This window comes from Drosophila mauritiana, chromosome 2L, assembly GCF_004382145.1.
Source record: "Drosophila mauritiana strain mau12 chromosome 2L, ASM438214v1, whole genome shotgun sequence".
NCBI classification, from domain to species: Eukaryota; Metazoa; Arthropoda; class Insecta; order Diptera; family Drosophilidae; genus Drosophila; species Drosophila mauritiana.
Window position 1 is genome coordinate 1,928,140 of NC_046667.1, and position 22,148 is coordinate 1,950,287.

The following is a 22,148-nucleotide window of genomic DNA, read 5'->3' on the forward strand; positions in this document are numbered from 1 at the left end:
TGCCTAGAAGAGTCCGTTCAGTGCGCGGACAGCACTGCCCAGAGCAGTGCATCCGAGCTCCGGGGACGGGGATTCGCTCGCAGCGGCCGCCGCTGCAACAAACTGCAGTCAGTCGATCAGCAGATCGCTTCTGGAGGTGGCCATCGAGGATATGGCCGTGGTGGTGGTGGTCACCGTGGAGCTGGTCGTCGAGGTCGACCCCGTGGAGCTGTTCATGCTTTCCGCGTAGTATCGCTGTCAAAACACCTTGGCTATGAAGGTCTCCGAGAGTCTCTGCTGCTGCTGGTGGTGCTGCTGGCTTTGCGGATGTGGCTGCTGCGGCTGGAGTTGCAGGAAGGCGGAGCCACTGGGATAATCGTGAGGTGGAGCCACTCCGAGCTGGTGGTGGAAGCTACCGGCCGGGTACTGCGAAACGGAGGACCTGGGCCAGGCGGGATTGCTCGTCTCGCCGCTGGAAAGTGGCGGTGTGGTCACATTGATGGGCGGCGACATGCTGCCGGAACTGGAGTCCGGCGTGAGTTGACCCGATGCCTGGCCATAACCGGAGGCAAGTGGCTCCCTGCGCGTGTATTCGCGCCGCCTGTCGTAGGTGGGTGGCATATCCAGGTCATCCAGATCGCCGCCGATCTCGTGCAGCTTCCGCATGTGCTTCTTCAGATCGAAGTTCCGGCAGAATCCCTTGGCGCAGACGCGGCAGGTGTAGGGCTTCTTGTCGTTGTGCGTGTGCATGTGGAAGGTGAGGTTGTAGACCTGGTGGAAGGCCTTGTTGCAGATGTTGCACTTGTAGGCCTTTTCGCCGCTGTGGGTCAGCTTGTGGTTCTTGTAGTTGCCCTTCTGGTGGAAACCCTTGCCGCAGTACTCGCACACGAAGGGCTTGTAGCCGGCGTGGATGCGCGAGTGGGTGTTGAGGGTGGAGGAGCGGTTGAAGGCCTTGCCGCAGGTCTGGCACTTGTGCGGCTTCTCCGACGTGTGGATGATCTTGTGCCGGCAGAGAGTCGAGGCCTGGCGGAATCCCTTGCCGCAGACCTTGCACACAAACGGCCTGGCTCCAGTGTGGACGGGCATGTGGCGGGTGAGATTGTAGTGGGCGTTGAACACCTTGCCACATTCCAGGCAGGAGAAGGTCTTGGGCTTGCCGCCACTGGCCGATCCGGGACTGCTGTCCTCGATGGATCCTTGAGGCGACGGGGAGCGGGATCTGGCTCCAGTGGCGGAAGTGGCAGTAGACGCTGGTGGCGGCGTCACCTCGCCCTGATCCTGCGGCGATCGTTTCCTCTTCAAGTTGGCCTGCAAGCCCGAACTCTGGGCTGTTCTCTGCGCCACTGGCGACTTTTCCAAGGTATGTTGCAGATTGGGCACGGCCTGGGATTGGGCCACAGCCGCCACGGCAGCTGCCGCGGCCAGAGGATGGCCCAGGTTCCTTCTAAGCGACTGCGAGTGATGCAAGCTGGCGTTCAGGGAGGCGGTGAAGCTGCTCAGGTGGGCGGCGCTGGCCAGCGATTGCTGTTGGGCGGTCAACGCCGCATATTGGGCGGCAGCGGCGGCGCACATCAGTTGATTGGGTGCATAGTACAGCAGGGGATACTGCGAGAGCAGCTCCTGGTGGCGGGAGCTCACAAACTGCTGCACAGCAGCGGTGCTAGGCGGCGAGGCTACCGATGAAGTGGCGCCCGAACACGGACCCGGCACATACTTCTTGAAAGCGGAGTCATAGTTGACGGTGGATGGCGACTGATCCAGGCTGATCACCTCGATGGGGCTGCAGGATCGCTCCGAGTCGGCATCGATCTCCGGATCCTCATCCTCGTCGTCATCGTTGGTGGCGAAGGAAGCCGGAGCGGGCTGCGGCGGTGGCACTTGGCTGGGCCTGTGGTCCGGCTCCATGATCTTGGCTATTGAAAACTTCAGGGGACACGCCCGCTTGGCGCTCTGCTCGTCCTGCTGCTGGCTCTGCTGGGCAGGATTCTGGTCGGAGGCGGCGCTCTCCATCACGGGACTCTTCGACGGCGGCATCATTGCGACTTCTCCCGCTGGACTACACGGTTGCATGCCACGCGGACTCTGCAAGTAGGGAGGAAACAAAGAGCCAAATTGAGTATGCAAACTAAGCAACGGGTTATCAATTAATCGAAGGCATACGCCTCCATTGTTTGTGACCACAGTTGGGGGGAAATAACTAGGATAAATAACATGTCTGGTTCCCATACCTTTCTAAAAACTTCTTGGCTTCGAAAGCAAATATGTAAAGCATATATTTCGGATTATAATTATGAATATAATAACAACACCTATTCCCAAGTTGCGCGATTTCAAATGGTCCCTATTGTTTTGACCGCAGCTGTGCGTACTATTTACCGCCTGATCAGTCAAGTGCGACTAATGCGTTGGCAATTCGGGAGCACAAACAAACGCCAGCGGAGGGCGTGCTCCCAGCGGCAGGACATTTCCGCAGGATAATTCAGGGCCAGCCAGCGGGTTGCAATTAAACCCAAACCGCAATGCGTTCCATAATATTGCCCGATTGATTTTGCATACCAGGCTATTTGCATTTAACCCGTGCTTGGCCCTGGCTTACACTCCACTTAACCCAAACAAAGACCTCAATCCTTTCGCCAGCATATTGCCATCAATCATAACACAGGCCCAGTAAGGAGTATGCGAATTTTTTGGCGCGGGTCTTGGCTTTATGTGCGATTCATTAAATCGCTTACACTCGACTGGAGGTGTAAGGCCGCATCGCCGCCTCGCCGGCTCCATCTTCCCCATGTGCCCTCGAGTGTGGCTAATGTGCGACATCCGGTGCGATTACGGACTTCCTTGCCGCTTTTAATTAACTTGATTTGACGCCTCAGCAGGCCCAGCTCCCATCTGGGTCCGCAGCTCGTCCATCCTGCAGCTTCCCTCCCAAAGTGCGCTTTAATCTCATTAAACGGGAGGCGGGCACCATTTCACACGCTGACCCGGAGGCAGCGGCGGTCAGCCCTCGATCCCAAAGTTTCCCGGGTGCCAAACTACACGAACGAGTAGTTCCACTTTTAAGCAGCCGAATTATGTTGGTGTTCTAGTGGCCACTTCAAAAGTTGCCTCTATGAACGCCACTTGCGGAGTGCGAGCCGCATCGAGCTTATTAACCAAGTGCGTGGAATAATATTCAATCAACAGAACGCACAGGCACTTGGAAACTTTGTCTTGAGTTGAGCAAGTGGCAAGCACATGTTAGAAGCTATGATGGGGTTAATCAAAATCATAAGTGTTATGAGTTGCGATGGTAAAGATACAAGACCAAATATGGATCCATTTGAACGCCTGCTTTATTTATGAACGCCACGCTAATAGCTGTGAAATGCTTCTAATTTAAAAAAGGCTAACTTGTTCCTTATAATTTTTCCCGTCGGAGTTTTGCAATTACAGAGTAATAAATTAAATTTTTAAGTATCGAATACGTACAAAGTAAACCATATTCAGGCACTGCCTATGTGGATATCCAGTTCCCTTGGCAGGCGGCCGATCTCCACTTGTTAGAGGCGATACACAACAGTTGGCACACACAAATTGAACTGGCTTAAACTTGGTCCTTTTACTTTACTATTTAAAGTTCACTTGTTTCGTCGAAAAGGATATACGCTTTTTAAATGCAAATCGAGGGACGCGAGGAACAGGACGCGTTCAGCACAGGATCAGCGACCGAAGCGGAATGAAGGCAAACAGCGAGCGGTGCGGGCCTTAAGAAATATGAAAAGGACACACGGCGAGTGCTGGGGTGAATCCTGGCGAAACAACCCCCGAGAGTCCTGCGCGATGCCGCCGTTGGCGAGAGTGAGAGGTGAAATGCATGCCGAGGGAGGGAGAGAGAGAATCAGATGTCCTGGTCGAGCGACAGAGCGAGATGGATTGATGGGAGCGACGGGCAAAAGGAGAACTTAATCATCACGTTCAGATTGGAGGATATGTCCTGACGCCGACGTCGCCGCCGACTGCGACTGCATTATGAATGAAAACACAAAATGTCGAATTGGAATATTACGGCGAAAGAGAGAGGCAGTGAGCAGAGACCGCCCCTAAAATATTTATATAGAGATAGAGCTCAAGAGCCCGGGAAGATGATACATAGGGGAGTGACGAGATGGAGGAGGTTCCGCGAAAGAGGGAGCGCACTATGCGTAGCACTCGGCTGCTGGAAAGAGAGCGATGGACGGACGGATAGATGGATGGATGGATGGGCCACCTTTGGCCGTATTCCGTTCACACTTGATTTGGATGGGGCGCAGACACCAAGAAATGGCAGCCACCGGCCTCGTGGATGCCTCTCGAGTTGACTTTTTCAGTGGTCCACCCCTTTCCCTCCTGGAAAGCTCATGCCTTTTGTTGGGCGTTTCAATTGTCGTTTTGGCATTTCGTTTTATCAGCGTCTTTGTTTGCTCACCTTTAGCCCGCCAGCGGGCAAGGATTCTCTGATTCTCTCCAATTCTTCATCTCTTTTGCTATACAGAGAAAATAATTCAGCCGTAATCCAATCAGTAATCCCAATTCTACGCAGGAATGTTAGTCGCAGGATAGATTTAAGTCTAAAGAAAAGAATCAATCGCCAATTTTTAAAGATGTATAATAAAATGTACAAAATTGGTTTGAGAACTATATATTCCTTGGCTTTCCTCTTCTCTAGGTGCACCTTTCTCATTTGTTTAATTTGAAGCCCCCTGCATCGCCAGCCTGCACTAGTTAAATATAATCCCATATTCATTTTGATGGCATCTCCAGCGCGGCTTTCTTGACTTTGCTTGACTTTGCCTTTGCTCTGGCAGTGCTTGTCGTCCTGCTCCACCAACTCCACCGATTCCCTGCCCCACTCTTCCGTTCGCAGGACCACGGTCCAGGACCTTTTCTTGGGCAAAGCAGGGCACATGGCTGCTTATGCTGGAGTTGAGCAGTTCAGCAATTGCAGCTGCAAGACCACACAAAAGCACAACTCTTCGGGGAGTCCGACGGGAGGCGCGGGGGATTTAGTGGGTCCTTCAAGGACTATGGCCGCCATTTCGACTGCATTTTCCGGTAATCTGGCCTGTTGTGCGGCTCTTGTGTGGGGAAATCGATATGCAAATATCAACTCTTTGTTGATTAGGTTTCCTCATTGGTGTAATGTTGATTGGATGGGTTGAATGTGGCAACAATAAAAACTTTTGTAGACTATTTGTAAACTATTTGGCTGATTTTATGATATGCCGACGGGTAACTCTACTTTAACTCGTAATTTAAATTATAAATGTGCGCTCTACTGTTTAATTTAACAAGCTTTGTATTGTGTGATTTCCAATATTTTAATAAACGTATGCAAAAACAGTCCGGTGATTATCCTTGACAAAAAGCGGGCAAAACAGCGTGATTAACTGGAAGCTAAATGAACGGCACATACTGAAATGTGCAATCTGCATTTAGTTGAATAAATAAACGCAGTGAAAAAAGGCAGCAGCGAGGGGAAAATAGCAGCACAAACAACAACCAACTGGACATTCAACAAACAAAACGACCACGGCCTATGCAGCTTTTATACACTAACAGAAAAAAGAGGATAGAAAAAGTCAAAATATTTGTTTACATTTGAAGTGTTGCACATTTTTCAACAGATCATTTAGAAACGGAGTGAAAAATGTTGAGCTTACTATTACTACGTATTTTTTCGAACTGTAGTTATCTTTGCACCTTATCTCTCTTCCACTATCTCTGCTCCTTTTCACCTCTGTTCATTTCCATTCAAAGGCCATGTAAGCACACATACACTTAAACGATGGGCGAGTGGGGAGGAGGGGGGAGTGTTGTATCCTTGATAAGGACGTGGGGCGGCGAAGGGGTGGCAGAGTGGACTAACTGTAAATACAGAACGAACTAAACTAAACAACAACAAAGGAACTTGAAAATCCGGCAAAATGTGCAAAAATAAAATATAAAACAAAAAGTGCAAAAGCTGTGCGAGAACGAGAGCAAAGCGCAGATGCAAATGGCGCAGAGTTCAGAGGTCAGCGGAAAAGAGATGCAAATAGAGTGCAACCTCCGGTTGTTGTTGTTGCGTGTCCTTTTCTGCCGCTGTTTTTTTTATAAATTTTTAATGAGTTTGCAAAATGGTTGCGGTGCTCTGGGATTTTGTTTTATTTTTAGAACTCTCGAGGGATTAAAGGTCACATCGAGATTATACATAAATTGTTTCCCAAACGACTTAGCTTTTCAATTAAAAAATTGTTTATATATGTGTTACCTTAAAGGTGTGCAAGCCTTCCACTTCCAAGAGTTTGCATAAACTTGGTACCACCTTAACCCATCTTAACTTAAATCTACGGCTAGTTGGCGATTTTCCAGCACCGCCTCCTGACTGCTCTACTAAACCAATAAAACGCTTCGCATTTCTCGCACCTCGTCCGAAAATTAACCTTAAAATTGAAGATTTACACCTCGGGAAGGAACTGAACTTGGGCTGATGCCAGATTGCAGCAGAGATTTGGCCGATTTTTCCAGGGAAATGAATCAATGCTATGGGAAAATCGCTTTCCGGGGGAAGGGAAGCAGAGCGGCTTGCATAATCTGCGGTAAGCCAGGAGCGATTACAAGGCATTGAACAAGGACCTCGGGTCCGGCGTATCCCCGAGATACGTTTGCATATGTGTAACTAGGACGAAGGCGGCCGTGGACAATGGCCGGCGATGAGGACCTCTCAAAGGGAAACTCAACAGCTGCCCGGGGACTCGTTCGCCGTCATTCGTCCTGCGCTCCTTTGTGGGAACGGGCCTGTGTGGGTGAGCGCGTATCCAGGGGCAGTGGAATATCCGATTTGCGGAGTGAAACAATTGCGGTGTTTGACCAATTTTACAATTGATGTAATCCCCTAAATCGCCTATATTAGCTATGAGCGGCTTCAGCATCCTTGCCTCCATTACGATTGTCAAATTGAAATGTTTTCAGTTCATTCAAGAGTAAACACAGGCACAAGCGAAAGCAGGTACACTGAGGAAAATGTGGTACACTAAGGAAGTTGGTTACAGAACTGTACAAGTATTCATTTAGCACTTGGTAGAATCCCTTAACGTAAAGTTCAAAATACTTTGAATACGTTGAATATCCAAAGGTTAAATTACATGGAAAATGTATGATTTGAACTGCCAATGTTACTCATAGGATAAGTTGCATATTTCCTAAACCCACACGATATTTTTCCCAGTGCACAACTTAATGTTATGTGGGTTACGGTTCCGTAGGTTTGTAATAATATTTTGCTAACCTTCTTTTTCGCCCAAGCAAAGTTCAAAAGGATCTCGGCCGCTCCTTTGTGCCGCGCGTCCTGCGATTTTCGCCGATTACCGATTACCGACACAGATTAAGGGATGTTCCCAAACAATTGGCAGGTTCTCTCGCATTCCGAGTTCTGAGTTCTGCATTCTGCGTTCTGCATTCTCCTCCAGTCGGAACTGCGGATTCTTCGCTTCCCTCATAGGCGCGCAATTAGACGAGTTTTGGCCTTTGTCCGCTGCCGTCCATAGACGGATTTCCTTTGGCCATTCGTCCTTTGATCCTCTCTATCCTTAAATCTGTGCACTCGACCAAATACGCATTCTGCTTCTGGCGATTTGCCATTGTGTCGCGCGTATTTGGCGCGTTTAAATAGATTAACCGCCTGGCAATTTGCTCGGTTCCTATCTGCGCTGAAGGATCGGCTACCTAGCCAAACTTCGGTCCTCGTCCTTCTCGTCCTGCTCGCCTTTGGTCCTTGCGTCCCGCTCTTTTTTACAATTAGCTGCGGCCGCCTCCTTTGTTGGCCATCTTAATCTTGAGTAAATTAGTTCATTAAGAGGTTAATTCCCCACAACACCCACAAATTAGACCAGCCATGGGAATGGGAATTCGAATGCATGTGCAAAGTGTCCTGTCTGGTGTTCTGTTCTACTTTCTCAGGTGAGTTGGATTGGCGAATTGCTTGATTGCTTTAGGGAGATTGAAGAATAGAGCAAATCCTTTCCAAGCCCAAGCTTGATCATTTCACTCTCCAGTAGACAACAAGTTTCACTGTTCCTCGTAAAGTGTTTTATTGGTTCCCACCATCTAAAAACCCATATTGTCCAGGATAACCAGTTGACCGACTAATCGCATCGCAAAAATGTTAAATCAGAACATGCATTTGACATTTTCCCGCTGTAAACAAAGTTTAGAGCGAATCCTTTTAGCGATTATTTTTTAATTGACACTAATAGGCTTAAGCGGGCATTAACATATTCGGCAGATTGCCGGTGCCAAAAGATGAGAGCTGAATTGAATTTGTGAGTCTGGGTCGCGTGACCCACAATCCGATGTCACCATCAACCTAATCGGAAGCCCAGGGAAAAGGGAAATCCGCATTTCCACCGAACTTTCCAAAGGGTTGTTGGGTTCTCGGTCTCTCGTTCTGAATGCCATGCTTGGTCACCCTTGGAAACTTTTCGGTTATTGTTTGATGCCATTCGGGGCTTCGTTTCGCAGCTTTGATTCGCCTGGGCGGTGTCGGTGGTTTTTTGTGGGTGTTTGTTTGGCAAGTACTTGTTTAATCGGTTTGTTTGTGACATTTCTATTGCCCAAACACCCCACTCCCCCCACATCCTACTCTCCAGCATCCCCAGGGACCTGGTGGTCCAGGGCCAACCCAAGGCTGTCTTTGTTTACTTAGTGGTAGGCCTGACACGCGTTTAACGCCCACACGGAAGGTGGAAAAGAAGGCACTCAAAGAAAAGTTGGAAAAAAGTAGGAATGTTATGTATATTATATATTAAGATCACATTCAATATCTTAACTATTTATGTGTTAAGTAAACTTTATTATTGCCCCGACTTTATATAGATGATTACTTAGAGCTCTCATTTTCTAGCTCTAGCTAGCATTTTCTTTGAGTGCAAGCGAAAGGAGTTCCCATTCCCCTTGGTGGGTGTGTCTGTTTTGCGGGTTTAGCCAACTCATCATGAAGCACAGAAGCATTCTCTCTAAAAAAGAGGAATCTGCTGGGGTGATGATGGAATGAGGGGGTGGCTGTGGGGAGGCCATCGCTTAAGTGCTGCCGAACAAAAAGAACACATTTGCAGGATGTTTTTATTTCCCCTCGACAAGGATAACACCCCCAAAAGCAAATCCAACCACCCGAAAGGAGTGTGAATTGTAATTACAGTGAAATCAGCTTTTGGCACTTGCTCGGCTTCCTTCGGTGCTTCCTCGTTGGGGTTGGGGGATGACTACTGTACTTGTGCATCAACGTGCGTGCTGGATTTCTTTGTCTGTGGAATGGTTGACGGATTTGGATCGTGCACAGGGAGAATTGGAAGGATGTGCTTAAATAATTATATCCACGTACTTTCAATAAGGCAGTCTAATGAATCATGGTGAATATTCAAATATTTTATTAATATGTCCCGTGGTTAGCATTCGAATTCCCCATTTCGCGCAGTGCATCTCTCCATGTGAAGCGTGATTTATTTTTCCTAATTGGCTTTCGATGCGTATGCTGGCATTTTGACAACCACACATTCGAAAAACACCCACTTTCGGAACTCCTCCCTGCTGTCATAATTTCTTTTTGTGGCCTGCATTTTGACAGCTTCGAATTCGAGACTTGATGTCTGTTGGGGGCGTTGATGTTCGCCTTTTGTGGGTGTCACCGGAAATTGCGGCTTAGCCAAAGGGAAATTAAATATCAAGCGGGGTGGCGGAATCATTTTCGCCAGCATTGGCAAAACACATTTATTAGCGAAATTGAGTGTGAAGAAGCATTCCGAATTCTTTGCGAGTTCCCCATTGTTTGGGAGCATGTTAAGTGGATTGGACTCTATGGTCTGCAGGGGGGATTCGCATTTATTCGGGCTTCCAGTCCCCTCTCTTTCAAAATCATAATTATTTCCGTGGCCATAATGCTGAGTTTATGAAATATGTATTCCTGAAGTGCAGGTATTTTTCCTAGTTCTTCCATATGCGCGCACATCCTTCGCAGGATATGGAAGAGCATAGCCAGGAGCGTGTTTTGTACCCTTTCACGATATAACCAAAATATTTAAGGCAAATATTTTATAAGCTATGCATACATTTAAGCACAATTAAGCATCTAAGCAGGCCAAATTACAGGCATAATCCTGGCCAGGACCTCTCCCAGGACCCTGCGATCCTGCACAATGCAGACCCACACACACGGATTAGGAGCTATGGATAGATAGACATAGATGCGAGTGTAGGTAGCCCGGGAATTGTCGGTCCCTTTCAAAGCTGAAAAACAGTTCCCTTTTCGCTCTCCAGAGAACAATTATAGCACAAGTGCAGACGGAGATACAGATGGGATTTGGGAAATGTATTGACAGTGTTTTGACGTGTTCCCACTATATTTTGATGGGCTATTAATCCAGCTTCTGTATTGAAAAGGTACCTCCCTCTCTTCCATATTTTTCCGCTGGACCCAAATTAGCGCAAATTACTGCCTGAATCCTTTGAGCGTTTCCACTCTGCCTAAATAATTGCATTGTTTTGATTTTTCAGCTGGCCGCAGTGATTTACTTCTTGTTCAATGTTGATCAACCATCTGATAAACATAAACTCCTAATTACGGTAAATTTCTGTGGTTTACCAATGGTTGGCAGCTGCGGTTTGCAAATATGCAAAATATATGCAAAAATTTGAAGGGCAGCAACGTGGGAGGTTGAAACTCATGGATAAGATTCTAATGAGGATAATTTTGATTTTCAATATGCAAAATGTAATTATTACATATATTCTGTAAGGAAACAACAAACTTCTTCATTAAACGTCATTTTATTTGAGTGTATGCACCACAGTGAAATGTATCTAATCACTACCAACCATGTGACAGCCACAAAAAAGCGGTCCTCAAAAGAAAGCCAATAAAAAGAGCTCGAGCAGGATTGGGCGCTCAACTGTCCGAAGGACATCGAATCATCGGACTCGACCGGAAGTAAGTAGAAGCCAATAAATCAACCCGAGAGGAAGTGGAGTCAATGAGGAAAAGCACGCGGCTAATGGAGAAACTCGGGCGCGGGGAAAAAACAAAGTTGCAATCTGTTTTCCGAACCACCGGAAGATGAGCCAATAAAAGGCGCGTGCCACCGGCGGCGTTCAATTTGTCGCAATTATAATTGTATTGCCGAGGGTCGCGTGACCAGTTCCGATCGAGTTTGACACAATGTTGCATAATGCGCTTACCGCAGGCCAAGAGGGGGCGGCGTGGGTGTGGCCACCGAGCATGTTAATAATTTCCCGCCCAAAACGTTGACACGCGTTTCACTTTTTTGTCATATTTCCACTCAACCCTTGAGCCTGCGACCTGCACACCGTGACCTGTGACCTGCTGGAAAAAAAAGGGGGAGGTGTTGCGGTTGTTGTTGCTTTTTATGACAGGAAGCGAAGCGACGGCACACGGCAACAGTTTTCCAGCGAACACGAAACACTTTTCATATCCTTATGCTAATCAGCCGGAAAGTGCCTTATTTACCATTATGATTTGTCCGCTCGTGGGAGAATTCTTTTCCGTCCTGCGACATGATAGTTAAATATTGGGTTAGGGCTTGTTATTACCATGTGTAAGGGATAAAAAGGACATGCGGCGTTAAAAAAGGGGAGATGTGTGACAAGGTAATTAGCTTACGCGAAATGGAAATGCGCACTAAACGGTTATGACAGATTCTAAGTGGATTAGAGGCGGTTTTTGAGGTGGTGAGGGGATTATTATTAAATTTTTAATCTGTCACGAACTTCAGAGTTTCAGATATTATTGTAAAACATCGTTGTATCCTACGAATTTATCCCTGTAAAAGAACTCCATCTGGTTGAAGGGCTTTCGGAGTATTCATCTCCGTTTACTTCGAACCCAACTAACACCCTGCATCTTCCCCTCATAAGAAGTTCGTTAAATAGAGAGGCAGCTGCACCTACTAATAATTCCAGTTCATCGCAACCACACCTCCTTCAATCTGGGCCGAGGCACAATGCTCTCGAAGGATCGGATGACGTTGCAGCAGGCGCTACGCCCCCTTTTGAAGACGCCCAAAGGTCTCCTAAGGACGCGCGGCACGCGCTCAAGGACATGCGAGCAGTATTTGCACATGTCCTGCGACAGAATTGAGGCATATTAATTGCTACATATGCGACGCACACCAGCGTGCACGCCTCCAAAAACTGCGAGGCGAGCTAGGAATGTGGCACAAGGAGCGGTGAGCGGGGAGCGAGCAGGATCCTGGAGCAAGAAGCAAGGAGCAACCCTCGGAGACGGCGCTGATCCTTCCGGTGGCTCGCAGGACGACAGGAAGCAATGTGCGCAGTCGAACAATTGTTCAGCCACCAAGATCGAGATTCCTTTCTCTGCAAGACAGCTGCCGGCGGAGATTCACGCTCCTTGAAGTGGGCAGAAAAGGATAATCAGGCGACTTGTTTGCCAGCGCTCTAATTGAGCATCATTACTGCACTGAAAAAAAACCACATTGTAAACTTTGAATCTATTTATATAAGGGGTCTACTCTTAATACACGATATTCTTATTTGCTCACTGATAAAATAAATCAAAAAAACATAAATACAATCAAATTAAATTGCAAATTTTCGAAGAGTAGTATATTTTCAAGTGCATGATCATCTCTAGTCTTGATTATCCTGCCAGAGAAACCGGTTGCTCCTGCGGGGCGTTGTTCGTTTTTTTTCCACTACTCGCCTGACATTTGATTTCGCTTTCGGCGGCCGTGGCAGCGGAAATGCTTTTTCTTTCTACGGTTGTTGACACGCGATCCTGCGATTCACGAGGATCCTGCGTCGGTGTGCCGATCATCCTGTTCGAGTCCTGTTTTTCGTCCTGGCGCGTGTGCCGCGCTTCCGGTTAATTATATTCCGCAATGCCAAAGTCCCCGCAACGAAAGCGAAATCGTCGCTTTCGGTTCGAGAATCAAATGCATATGCTCTCGGCTTTTTGTGCTCCCTACGCTGGGCTCGAATTCCTTTATTCCGCCTGTCAGTTGTCGTCTCCGAGGTCCTGGCATTGTCCTTCGAGTGCCTCCCCGCTCGAACAACTGCTCATTAATTGCCGGTTATGTGCGCTTTTCATTCCCAAACGCTGACGAATTTGGCATTCTAAATTGGCTCGTGCCAGCTTGCTTGTAATGCGAGTAGGCGACAGGATGTTGATCCTTAGGAATTTGCCTAGCAAGAAGTCCTGCCTCTTCTTGTGTTGATTGCCAAACGGTAAAACGCATATATTTCATATATAATTGATGTGCAATCTGGAGGAAGCGATCATGTTGCCTCGTCAAATGATATGCAAAATGACCAGGTGTGCCTTATGATTTTATGATTTATTTCATATATATAAAAAATCAACTAATATCAGGAAAATACATAATAAATTTATGGAATATTTGGAATTCCTCTTAAATGCCCTGCTGTCCATCACCCCGCCCACTGGAAAAATGCACACACATTCCGCACTGCGATTAGACCTGGCTAATTGACCGGTCGGTCGGCCACTTGAGAGTTCACTGAGCAGCAACAACAACAACGAGAACAGGTGCTCCACCCCCTGCCCCTCGCAAGGAGGCTACCCCAACTCCTGCGGGAAAATCCATGGCAACATGAGCAATAAAATTTAATATCCGTTTCGAGTGCAGCAGCAACGACCAGAAATACTTTGCATAATCTGCCCCCAGGACGACGTACTGTGAATGCACGTATTTTCCAGACCGAAATAGAGCCGTCGGAAGGTGTAGATAAATCACGTGGAGCGACAATGCCGAACAAGTGAGAAAACTCCCCCAGAAAAGGGGGACACTTTCAATGGACGAAAGCGAAAGGGCAGAGATAAAAAATCGCCACGACTGCAAATGGGTAAATTACTCCATTTAGGGCTGTCGTGGATTAAGCCAGGGGTGTCTGGTCTGGTTCAGTTTGATTAATTCGTTAACAAACCGAAAGTAGCAACAGCAGCTAAAGTGAGTTGAGTAATTGTCGAGAGTCACGAGAGCGAAACCCCTACGACAGCTACCCCTATTCGACATGCCTTATTCCCACCCCCCTATTAGCTAAAAGCGCATGAAGATCGCAGCGGGCTGATAAGAAGGCAGAAAAGAACTCCGAACAGGCCAAGAGACCGAATTGAGCACTTGAATGCCCCCAGCGAAATTCGGTGAAAGGGGTGAGTGGGTAAGTTACTCCTCGAGAACGTAATCTCCATCGAACGATCTATCGATTAGCACAGAAAGCAAAACAGACAGCTCTGCGCATTCCTGAGGCGACAATTTATTCATCAGCCCAAGCCGAAGATACTTTCGTATCTGCGCGATGCGCTCTATAAATAATTGAAATTCACATCGCAACCGAAATGCACGCGGAATATGTACACAGTTCTTTGTGTCTGCAGATCGTTCCCCAGTGAATTCGCTGTTTCTGCTTGTGTTTCACAATTTCATGTTGGCCATTCGTCATTCATGACCGTGAGTGTTTTTCGATTCGCGGCCTTTGTGGGTGCATCCGAAAGCAGCGGATTCTCGTTGGACCCTTTAGCGCATTGGATAGCGCGTTGGACTTCTAATCCAAAGGTGGCGGGTTCGATTCCCGCAAGGGTTGAAGTACTCATTTTTTTGAACATGCTTAGGGAACTGAACTGAAAAGCCAACAAATATTAAACAATTAAAATAATCCTGCAAGCAGCAGTCATCAAAAGCATCCGATACCAAATATTCTATATTTCGGTACGGCTTCTTCGCTTGGCTTAGATATCCGTCGAGGGATTGCCGCCCACTTTTCAACCTCATTAAGCAGAACAAATATTGCTCTTTGTGGTTTGAGTTTGTTTTGGAAAAATGTAATTTTCAATTAAAAACAAACTGAGAAGCGGCAAACAAATTGGCGCCCTCTTCAAAACTATTTGCACGGCGCAAATAGCGAAGGTACACAGCTATCTGAAAGATACATTCGGTGCGGTGCAGGAGGGCAGAAATCTCAGATGCGGATGCGGATGCCGCAAGCCCAAACGCAAATAAGGCGGAAACTCATGAATCGCGCAGTTCGAGCGCGAATTGCAACAGCTGTCAAGTATCTGCGAGATACATCGCGCACCCAACTAGCCGATAAACAGGCCATTAAAGTGTTTACATGACCAGCGCAAATATTGACAGTAGGATGCAGCCACCACTGCCACAATGCTCCACGAATGGCTCAAGGCGGGGTTGGTTTATCCACGGAACACGGGCACGGAAGCGGCATAAATCCTGGCCTCGGCAATTTGTTGTCGCTTGTCAAATGATCAGCGCACATGCAAATTATCCGCACACCAAGGCAACAGCCATTCCCATTCCATCCCAATCCCATCCAATCCATTCGATTCCGCCATTTTGTTTCGTCGGGTTGCGCCTTCAAATGTGCAACCATCGCGGTTCCAGCGGCCCCAACCTAGACCCCTAGTGGGGTTTTAAAAATAAATTCCCCATTTGCGACTGGTAATTTGCCGACTGTCTGCGGCACAGCCCCCAAATGCCATTGTGCACTATAATTTACTTTTCATCGACCTCCGTCTGAGTGGCTCAGTTGTTGGAGGGGCACTTGCATGTTGGCAATCTCCACTTAAATGATTTCCACGGCCGCGAAAGTGTCTGTCTTCAATGGGAATTCTCATTGTTTTACTGTAGCTAGAAGTAAGCGATCTGTTTTTCATCACCATATTTCTCCACCATTATGTTGCTTAACATCCCAAGGATCTGTTCCCGTTCTTCGCAAACTGAATACTTGACGAACTATTCAAATGCGAAACAAGTTGAATGGCACTCAGCTACGCAAAAAGTGCTCCCGCTGCTCGGACGGCGATGTTCACATGTAGGACCCCTACGGATCCACCCCGTTCGTAACCCTTCTCCAGGATATTCCTACGAGCAGAACGTCATGTCGCCCACTGTGCAGAGCCAAGCTAGTTCCCAATGCTCAGCTCGAAACTAACAATTTTCGCCACATGAAAGCCAGAAGCAAATGAGAAAATAAATAACACAAATAAAAAAAAGGGAACCCCTAACGAGCGCTGAAATCATTTGTAGAGCAGTGCCGCAAAAAGTGGCAAGTAATGCAAATATCTAAGCCTGCAAGTGGCTCGGGGAAACGCCTCGAAGAAGGAACTCGCCTTGCAGTACGCGGATGTGCGAAATATCAAGCATGCGCCATGTGGGACAGGTTCGAGCGGCAGGACAAAGAGCGAGGCGAATGAAGGCAGCTGCAAAAGGAGCGCAGACAAAAGCGCACAGGGATAATGGTGATGATGATGGAGTAACTGCAATTAGGCATAATAAACAAAAAGTTACAGTGGCGGGGAGGGGAGTGGATCGGGACTCCGGGGCAAACTACATAAACGCAGCACTTAATTGCTGGTTTTTCAAGCGAACGAACCCCGCTCCGCACTCTCATGTTGCGAGTTCCTTTTTTTATTCACTACTCGCTTTTTGCGCACTTGAATCGAGTCCCTTATAGGGGTTAGTCCTGTTCCAGAATCACGGCCAAAAAATGGCTACACATGGCGATGCTGCAAGCAGCAACCCCTTGCCAAGCACCCAAATCGAATCGCACCGACAAACAGAGCAGCTATCAGGGCAGCCGAGCTGCAAAATGGGCGACGTCTATTTTCCACGGGTGGTGGCCGATTTCCCAGTCGCAATTCCAACAATTTGTATCTAATAAACTGCCATATGCAAGCCACTGGCTTATTAGGCAGTGCCCGAAATGTTTGATTGAGTTCAACCAGGCGGCGATATGAGGGTGCCCAGAGCCACGAACTCACATCCAGTTGCGCCTGGTGGTGGTTCTTCCAGCTCTGCCACTGTTGCACTCCCAAGTTGATTATGTTGATTTTTTAACCGTTCGTCGCTCGGCTTTTTATTCGGCTGCCGTTCAAGTGTTGCCCGGGGGTGTGGGGCAGTTTTTATTAAATATTGATATCGCACGAAGTCAGCGACATGTAAAAGATACATCTGATAAGCTGGCTTAATTCGACGGGTTGCGGGGCAATAAAACGGCGAGTATTTGATTGATAAGTGGGCTTATTCTCGTGGAAAAGTGTGTTGTACATTATGAGATACGCGGATAAAGAGATTTCAAATGCAGTTAATAAGTTGCTCGGTCATTGCGACTGTTTAAAATGAAGTCTGAAACAATAATGTTAGCACATGGATTATATAACGAGTGCTAGAGTGCTCTTGCATTTCATTCCCATAAAAGCTACTTTATACTTTACATACTTCTTTTGATAGTAGATTCCCAGGCGAGTTGCAAAAAATGACCGCAAGAAATGCAAAGTGCTCGAAAAAAAAGGGGGAACTAATAATAAACAGCAGCGGAGTGCTCTTGAAGTGACAACAAAAGCCAAATATTTACATTAACCAATGCACGCCAGCCAGCAAAGTGGAGGACTCCGCGAAGGACTCTTCACCGCAGGACAGGCCGCGAATTCGATTCCTTCAAGGGTAACAAAAGAAAACCTCTCTCACCCGCAAATCTTCGAATGGAACAAATATATATTTGCGCGCCGAACTCGAGCACTTGAGTGGAATGCAGGATTGAAAAGCTGGATGCTGGATTCAGGATTCAGGATACAGGATGCGGAGCGGACGAGGGCACGGACTCTTAGCAAATAAACAATTAAAATGTCACAACGATTGCCGGCGTACCCGTGTCAGGAAATCAAAAAACCAAACCAAATAAAAAGCGAGTGAAGCCACAAAATGGAAAGTAGAAATCGCTGAACGCTTCCCTTATTTCAAAGGACTGCACATTGTGTGCTTTTATTCAAAAGCGCATTTCACGGGGGAAACGCGAGGAGCAACCACGTGGCTCCTTGCCCACTGAGCTGCGAATCGTCGGCGAGGGCGGGAGTCCTGCGAAAGCAGCGAGTCCTGCCAAGGCGTTGGCCCAACCCAGCGGCACAAATCCCAATTAAAAATAAAGAAAGCCCGCGTCAGCGAAGCGAAAGTTAAACAGGCCAAAACATCAAGTTAAGTCAAGCTTCTGCACTGGGAGAAAAACATCTTACTTATAATGTTCCTATGGTACCATTAAAACGCATAGATTTAGGTATAGATTAAATTTCAAATGCGGTAATGTAAGTCTAGTTAAAGTAAGAATTCTTCTTTTCACTTAAGCTCAACTATGAAACTTAAAAATGCCTTTCTTTAATCTTGATGATTTATGTTTTCCAGCGTGTAGGACCCCACCCTCAACAAGGAGCACGTTCTTCATTCACGCTGGGCGTCTGTGACATTAACAATTGATAGACGACGGCCGACAGACGACCACTGAGCATTTGAACATTTGAACAGTTGAACGTTTGACAGATTGTCGCGCTCAGTTGGCAGCTTGTAAGGACACTTTCCGTTTCATTTCACACTCGCACACGTCTGAGTCTGATCCTTTGCCACCGCCCGGGGCAACTCACTCGCCGCCTCGAGTGGCCCCGTTTTCCGCGCTCTCTCCCCTTTGCCCCAGCTAGCCAGTGGGCCAAGTGAAAAGTGGCAAGTGGAAAACCAGTCGAGTGGCCGGCTTAGCGGCTAGTTGGCATTTACCAGGCGCCGGCTTAAATATTTTAGTTCTTCTGGTCGCCACTTCGGCTCCCCAGGGGTGAACGTCTTCTTGCGAGGACTTGGGGATTTCTTGATGAGTAGAAGTTGCTTGGAGCAGTACAAGGAATATTTATTTGACTTAAATAAATAAGTCGGGGACTTAAGATATTAGAAAATAATATCATTATAAATGGCTAAAGGATTTGCGGGATTTGCACAACCTTCAAGATGTATATTTCTTCAAATGAAAATGACATCCAATCAATCTTTGCCGAATAAGTAACCAATTAGAAAGCAACCGAAATTGCTAATTTATCTCAACCTTGCGCAAACAGCCATTAAAATGCATAGATGGAAGTCAAACAGAGGAAAACTTACCAATGGGTGGGGGAAAATTGGCCAAGGCTTTTCCGCACGCTTTATTTGCCAGGATCCAGGCTCCGAGTGTTTACGCACAGCAATTAATATCCTTTTTTGATGTCTTGAGCTTAAGTTAATATTGAGATGAAATTTCTTCGGGGAAATTGAATTGAATTTCCTAAGGTTCCTGTGTTTCTTTTCGGGTGTTCACTTCAAAGCGTGTTTATTATTTTTGGAACTTTTTGTGTTCTTCCAATCGGCTCGAGGTGAAATAACTGTTTGTCTTAGGCATTAAATCCTGCACACACACACATAGACACACACCCGCCAAAGGACGACGAACGGTGAGTTTGCGACCGCGCTTTCAAGACGTCAATTTCGGAATGTAAATATTTCATTTATGCGCCAAAGTAAATTAAGGCGAAAGGCAAAAACGCAACAGCCAAGTTGCGATGTCCTTTGGGCGACATATATATGAAATATGGCGACGGCGAAAGCAACGGTAAATTTGATCAATAAGAGAGCGCGTTCTCCTATCTCTATCCCTTTTTCACTCCCACACGCGAAGGGAAATGGCATTGCCGACGGGAAAAGTCAAAAGGGGCAGCAACAACAAGCGTCCGACGCGCTCTCTCGCTCTCGCCCAACTGACAGCTGGAAAACAGAGAGCCGCAAACGTCATTATCACGTAGTGCGTCTCGCTCGCACCCATTTTGGGGGTGGGCACTGAGTGGGGTGGGGTGCAAGAGCGAGCTAGACAGAAATGGGGTGCTGGTGTGAGTGAGTGTGTGTGCTATTAACGCCATCATGCTCATCATCTGCCTCTCTCTGCCTCCGCTCTCCCTTTATCCTTGCTCTGCAGCTGCTGACTGTCCTTTTACTAAGCGCTACATAACCTCACTCCATCTGCTATTCGTAGCACCCCTCGCCTCCCCGCTCCCATCACTCGTGTGTACATATTTGCACTGCAATTTGGCATCGTCGCGGGCTGCTCCTCTTGTGATTTGCCTCTTTTTGCGCTCTCATTTACACAGGTGAGTACAGTGGTCGCCTACATGGACGAATGTCCTTGATTTCTGGGCGATGAAAGAGATGGTAGCTTTTAGTGCAATATTTAGATGTAGTCTTGTGAGTCTCAGACTGGCTTTTCCATCATTAAGGACCACTGACGAAAGATCTAAGTCTTAAAGGCCAGCAATATAAACACTTTTTAATGTCTTCTTTTTACGTTTTAAAGCGGGAAAATCTAATGCTATACAGGAATGTATCTTCCGTTTAAAGATAAATAAGGTATGATATGAACCATGTAAAATTTCGAAGCGGACATATTTCTTTCGTATTGTATACTGTATTTTCTTAAAAGCTGTAGTTTTCGTTGGGTTCCTTTTTGTATTTTCGGGTGCCCCCTCTCACGCTCTCTACGTCTCCCCCCTCCCTCTCCCGCTGAGCCTTTATCGAAATCGGAGGGCAAAGGCAAAAAACAAGCGAGAATCAATACGAAATGCCCCGTGGAATCGCATTTTTGTGCAGTTTCCAGCGCGAGCATGTGAATAATGCTCCGCATCTGAATTTTCTACGGAGTCCATGACAACCGAGCACAAATACCCACATGTGAGGCCATTGTTTCGGTGAAATGGAGATGGAGAGAGAGAGGAGAGAGCGGACCAGGGGAGGGGGAAGGGAGGAGGGCAGGGTGCAAGGGAAAAGGTGAAGCCATTGGGCACCCTGGGAGATTTTTTAATCAAATAATTACAGTAATTAGATGCAAGGCAAACGTCAAAAGCCCGCACGAAATTCCCAGGCGCACGGGAAAGTCTATGAGAATTCGCAATTGGCAGGCGATCTCGTATTCCCTCTCGTTGTGAACTGAACTGAAAAGGTCCTGATTCTCTGCAGGACTGTCATTAATTTCGATGTAAATAGTCACGAATTCGATGGACTTCTGATAGTGTGCTATGGTTATAAAAGACAGGAGAAATATTCAGAATTTCGTAGGGTGAAGAAGACGGAATTATTGAGACAGAACATTTGATAACGACAACTTTTCCATGGAACTTTTTCGCACAGCGCTCAAGAAATCAACTTTTTGCATTTTCCACACCTCGAGTGTCTGCAACAATGAAAGCGGAGGGATGCTGGCGACGAAGGACGAAGGGAGGAGATATGGCATTCATTACAGCAATTGAAATGGACAAAAGCCAAAATTCAAGGCAGGAAAAAAGGCGAGAGCCCAAGTTGGAAAAAGGGATAATAAAATGTTTGCATATAAAATATTAAATAAAAGACGCTGTGAAGCAGCAGCGGAGGAGCCTTTACCTTCTCTACATAGCACGCAACGAAATGAGCGAGCACACTGAAAGAAATAAAGGGGAGTACTCATTTCATATTGGTTCTAATCCTACTAAGTCAACGATAAGCCAGCCTTAAATTGTGACCAGTGTAGTGCGGCTTTGAGATATTATACAAAAAGGACTTTCATTTGTTATTGTCTAGTTATGATTCTTAATAACTAATTTGCAATTAAACTATTTTTTTGACTGCACCTTCGTCGGCGGCAACAACAAAATGACGGAGCCAGGTGGACCGATAGAACCAGGTGAGCTGCTGCGAGCAAAAGGCCCGGGCAAAAGGCTCAACGGGTGGGTAAATAGAGCCCATCTATGTGTGCAGTATGTGTTCGGGCGCCGATATGTGTGGGTGCAACTTAATGATGAGCACGAAGCACCGTTAGTGGGCGTATCAAATGGCAGGAAGCAGCGCAGTCGGCGCACAAAATGGCAGCGCATGCGTCGCACTGCTCTAGCATCCATCTTTTCGCATGGCCAATCGGTGGGTGTGTCCTCGCTCACTCACACAGGCACACACACACGCACAGTTGATTAGCCTCGACATTTTGTTACTGTTGCTCTCTCGCTGTCGCTGCATCTCTGTCGCGCACGCTGGAAATTAAAGAGGCACCCACACCAACTGTTGCCAGCTCACTCACTCCCACAGAACGACCATTCGAATGCATCGGCACTCGAAAAATGTGAACTTTACTTATCGCTCGAAAACCGGCTTTTACTTTCGTTACCAAAAGTCCACCAGGAAAAAAAACTAGTCTGGAAATTTGGAGACTCAATAATCTACTTTGTGACAGTGGGGAATATTGTCCAAAATTAATCAGCATAGCGGAGTCCACTCGAAAATGCAGGATATTGGAAAAGCGCACGA

At 47.1% G+C, this 22,148-nt stretch overlaps 1 protein-coding gene and 1 non-coding gene across 3 annotated transcripts; one reads left to right on the plus strand and one right to left on the minus strand.

The window, feature by feature from the left end:
* Nucleotides 1-237: 237 nt before the first annotated feature.
* Nucleotides 238-19,377, minus strand: LOC117150584 (fez family zinc finger protein erm). 2 transcript variants are annotated; one of them, XM_033317540.1, is made up of 2 exons: nucleotides 18,954-19,377; nucleotides 238-2,061 (listed from the first exon to the last, which is right to left on the minus strand). In XM_033317540.1, exon 2 carries the CDS (start codon nucleotides 2,047-2,049, stop codon nucleotides 238-240), a length of 1,812 nt encoding a protein of 603 aa, XP_033173431.1. In that variant the 5' UTR covers nucleotides 2,050-2,061; nucleotides 18,954-19,377. The 2 variants fall into 2 exon arrangements, with proteins under 2 accessions (XP_033173431.1, XP_033173430.1); XM_033317539.1 differs by lacking the exon at nucleotides 18,954-19,377 and adding an exon at nucleotides 3,448-3,679.
* Nucleotides 14,535-14,607, plus strand: Trnar-ucu. Its single transcript has one exon. It is a non-coding gene; the product is annotated as a tRNA-Arg (tRNA).
* Nucleotides 19,378-22,148: the final 2,771 nt, after the last annotated feature.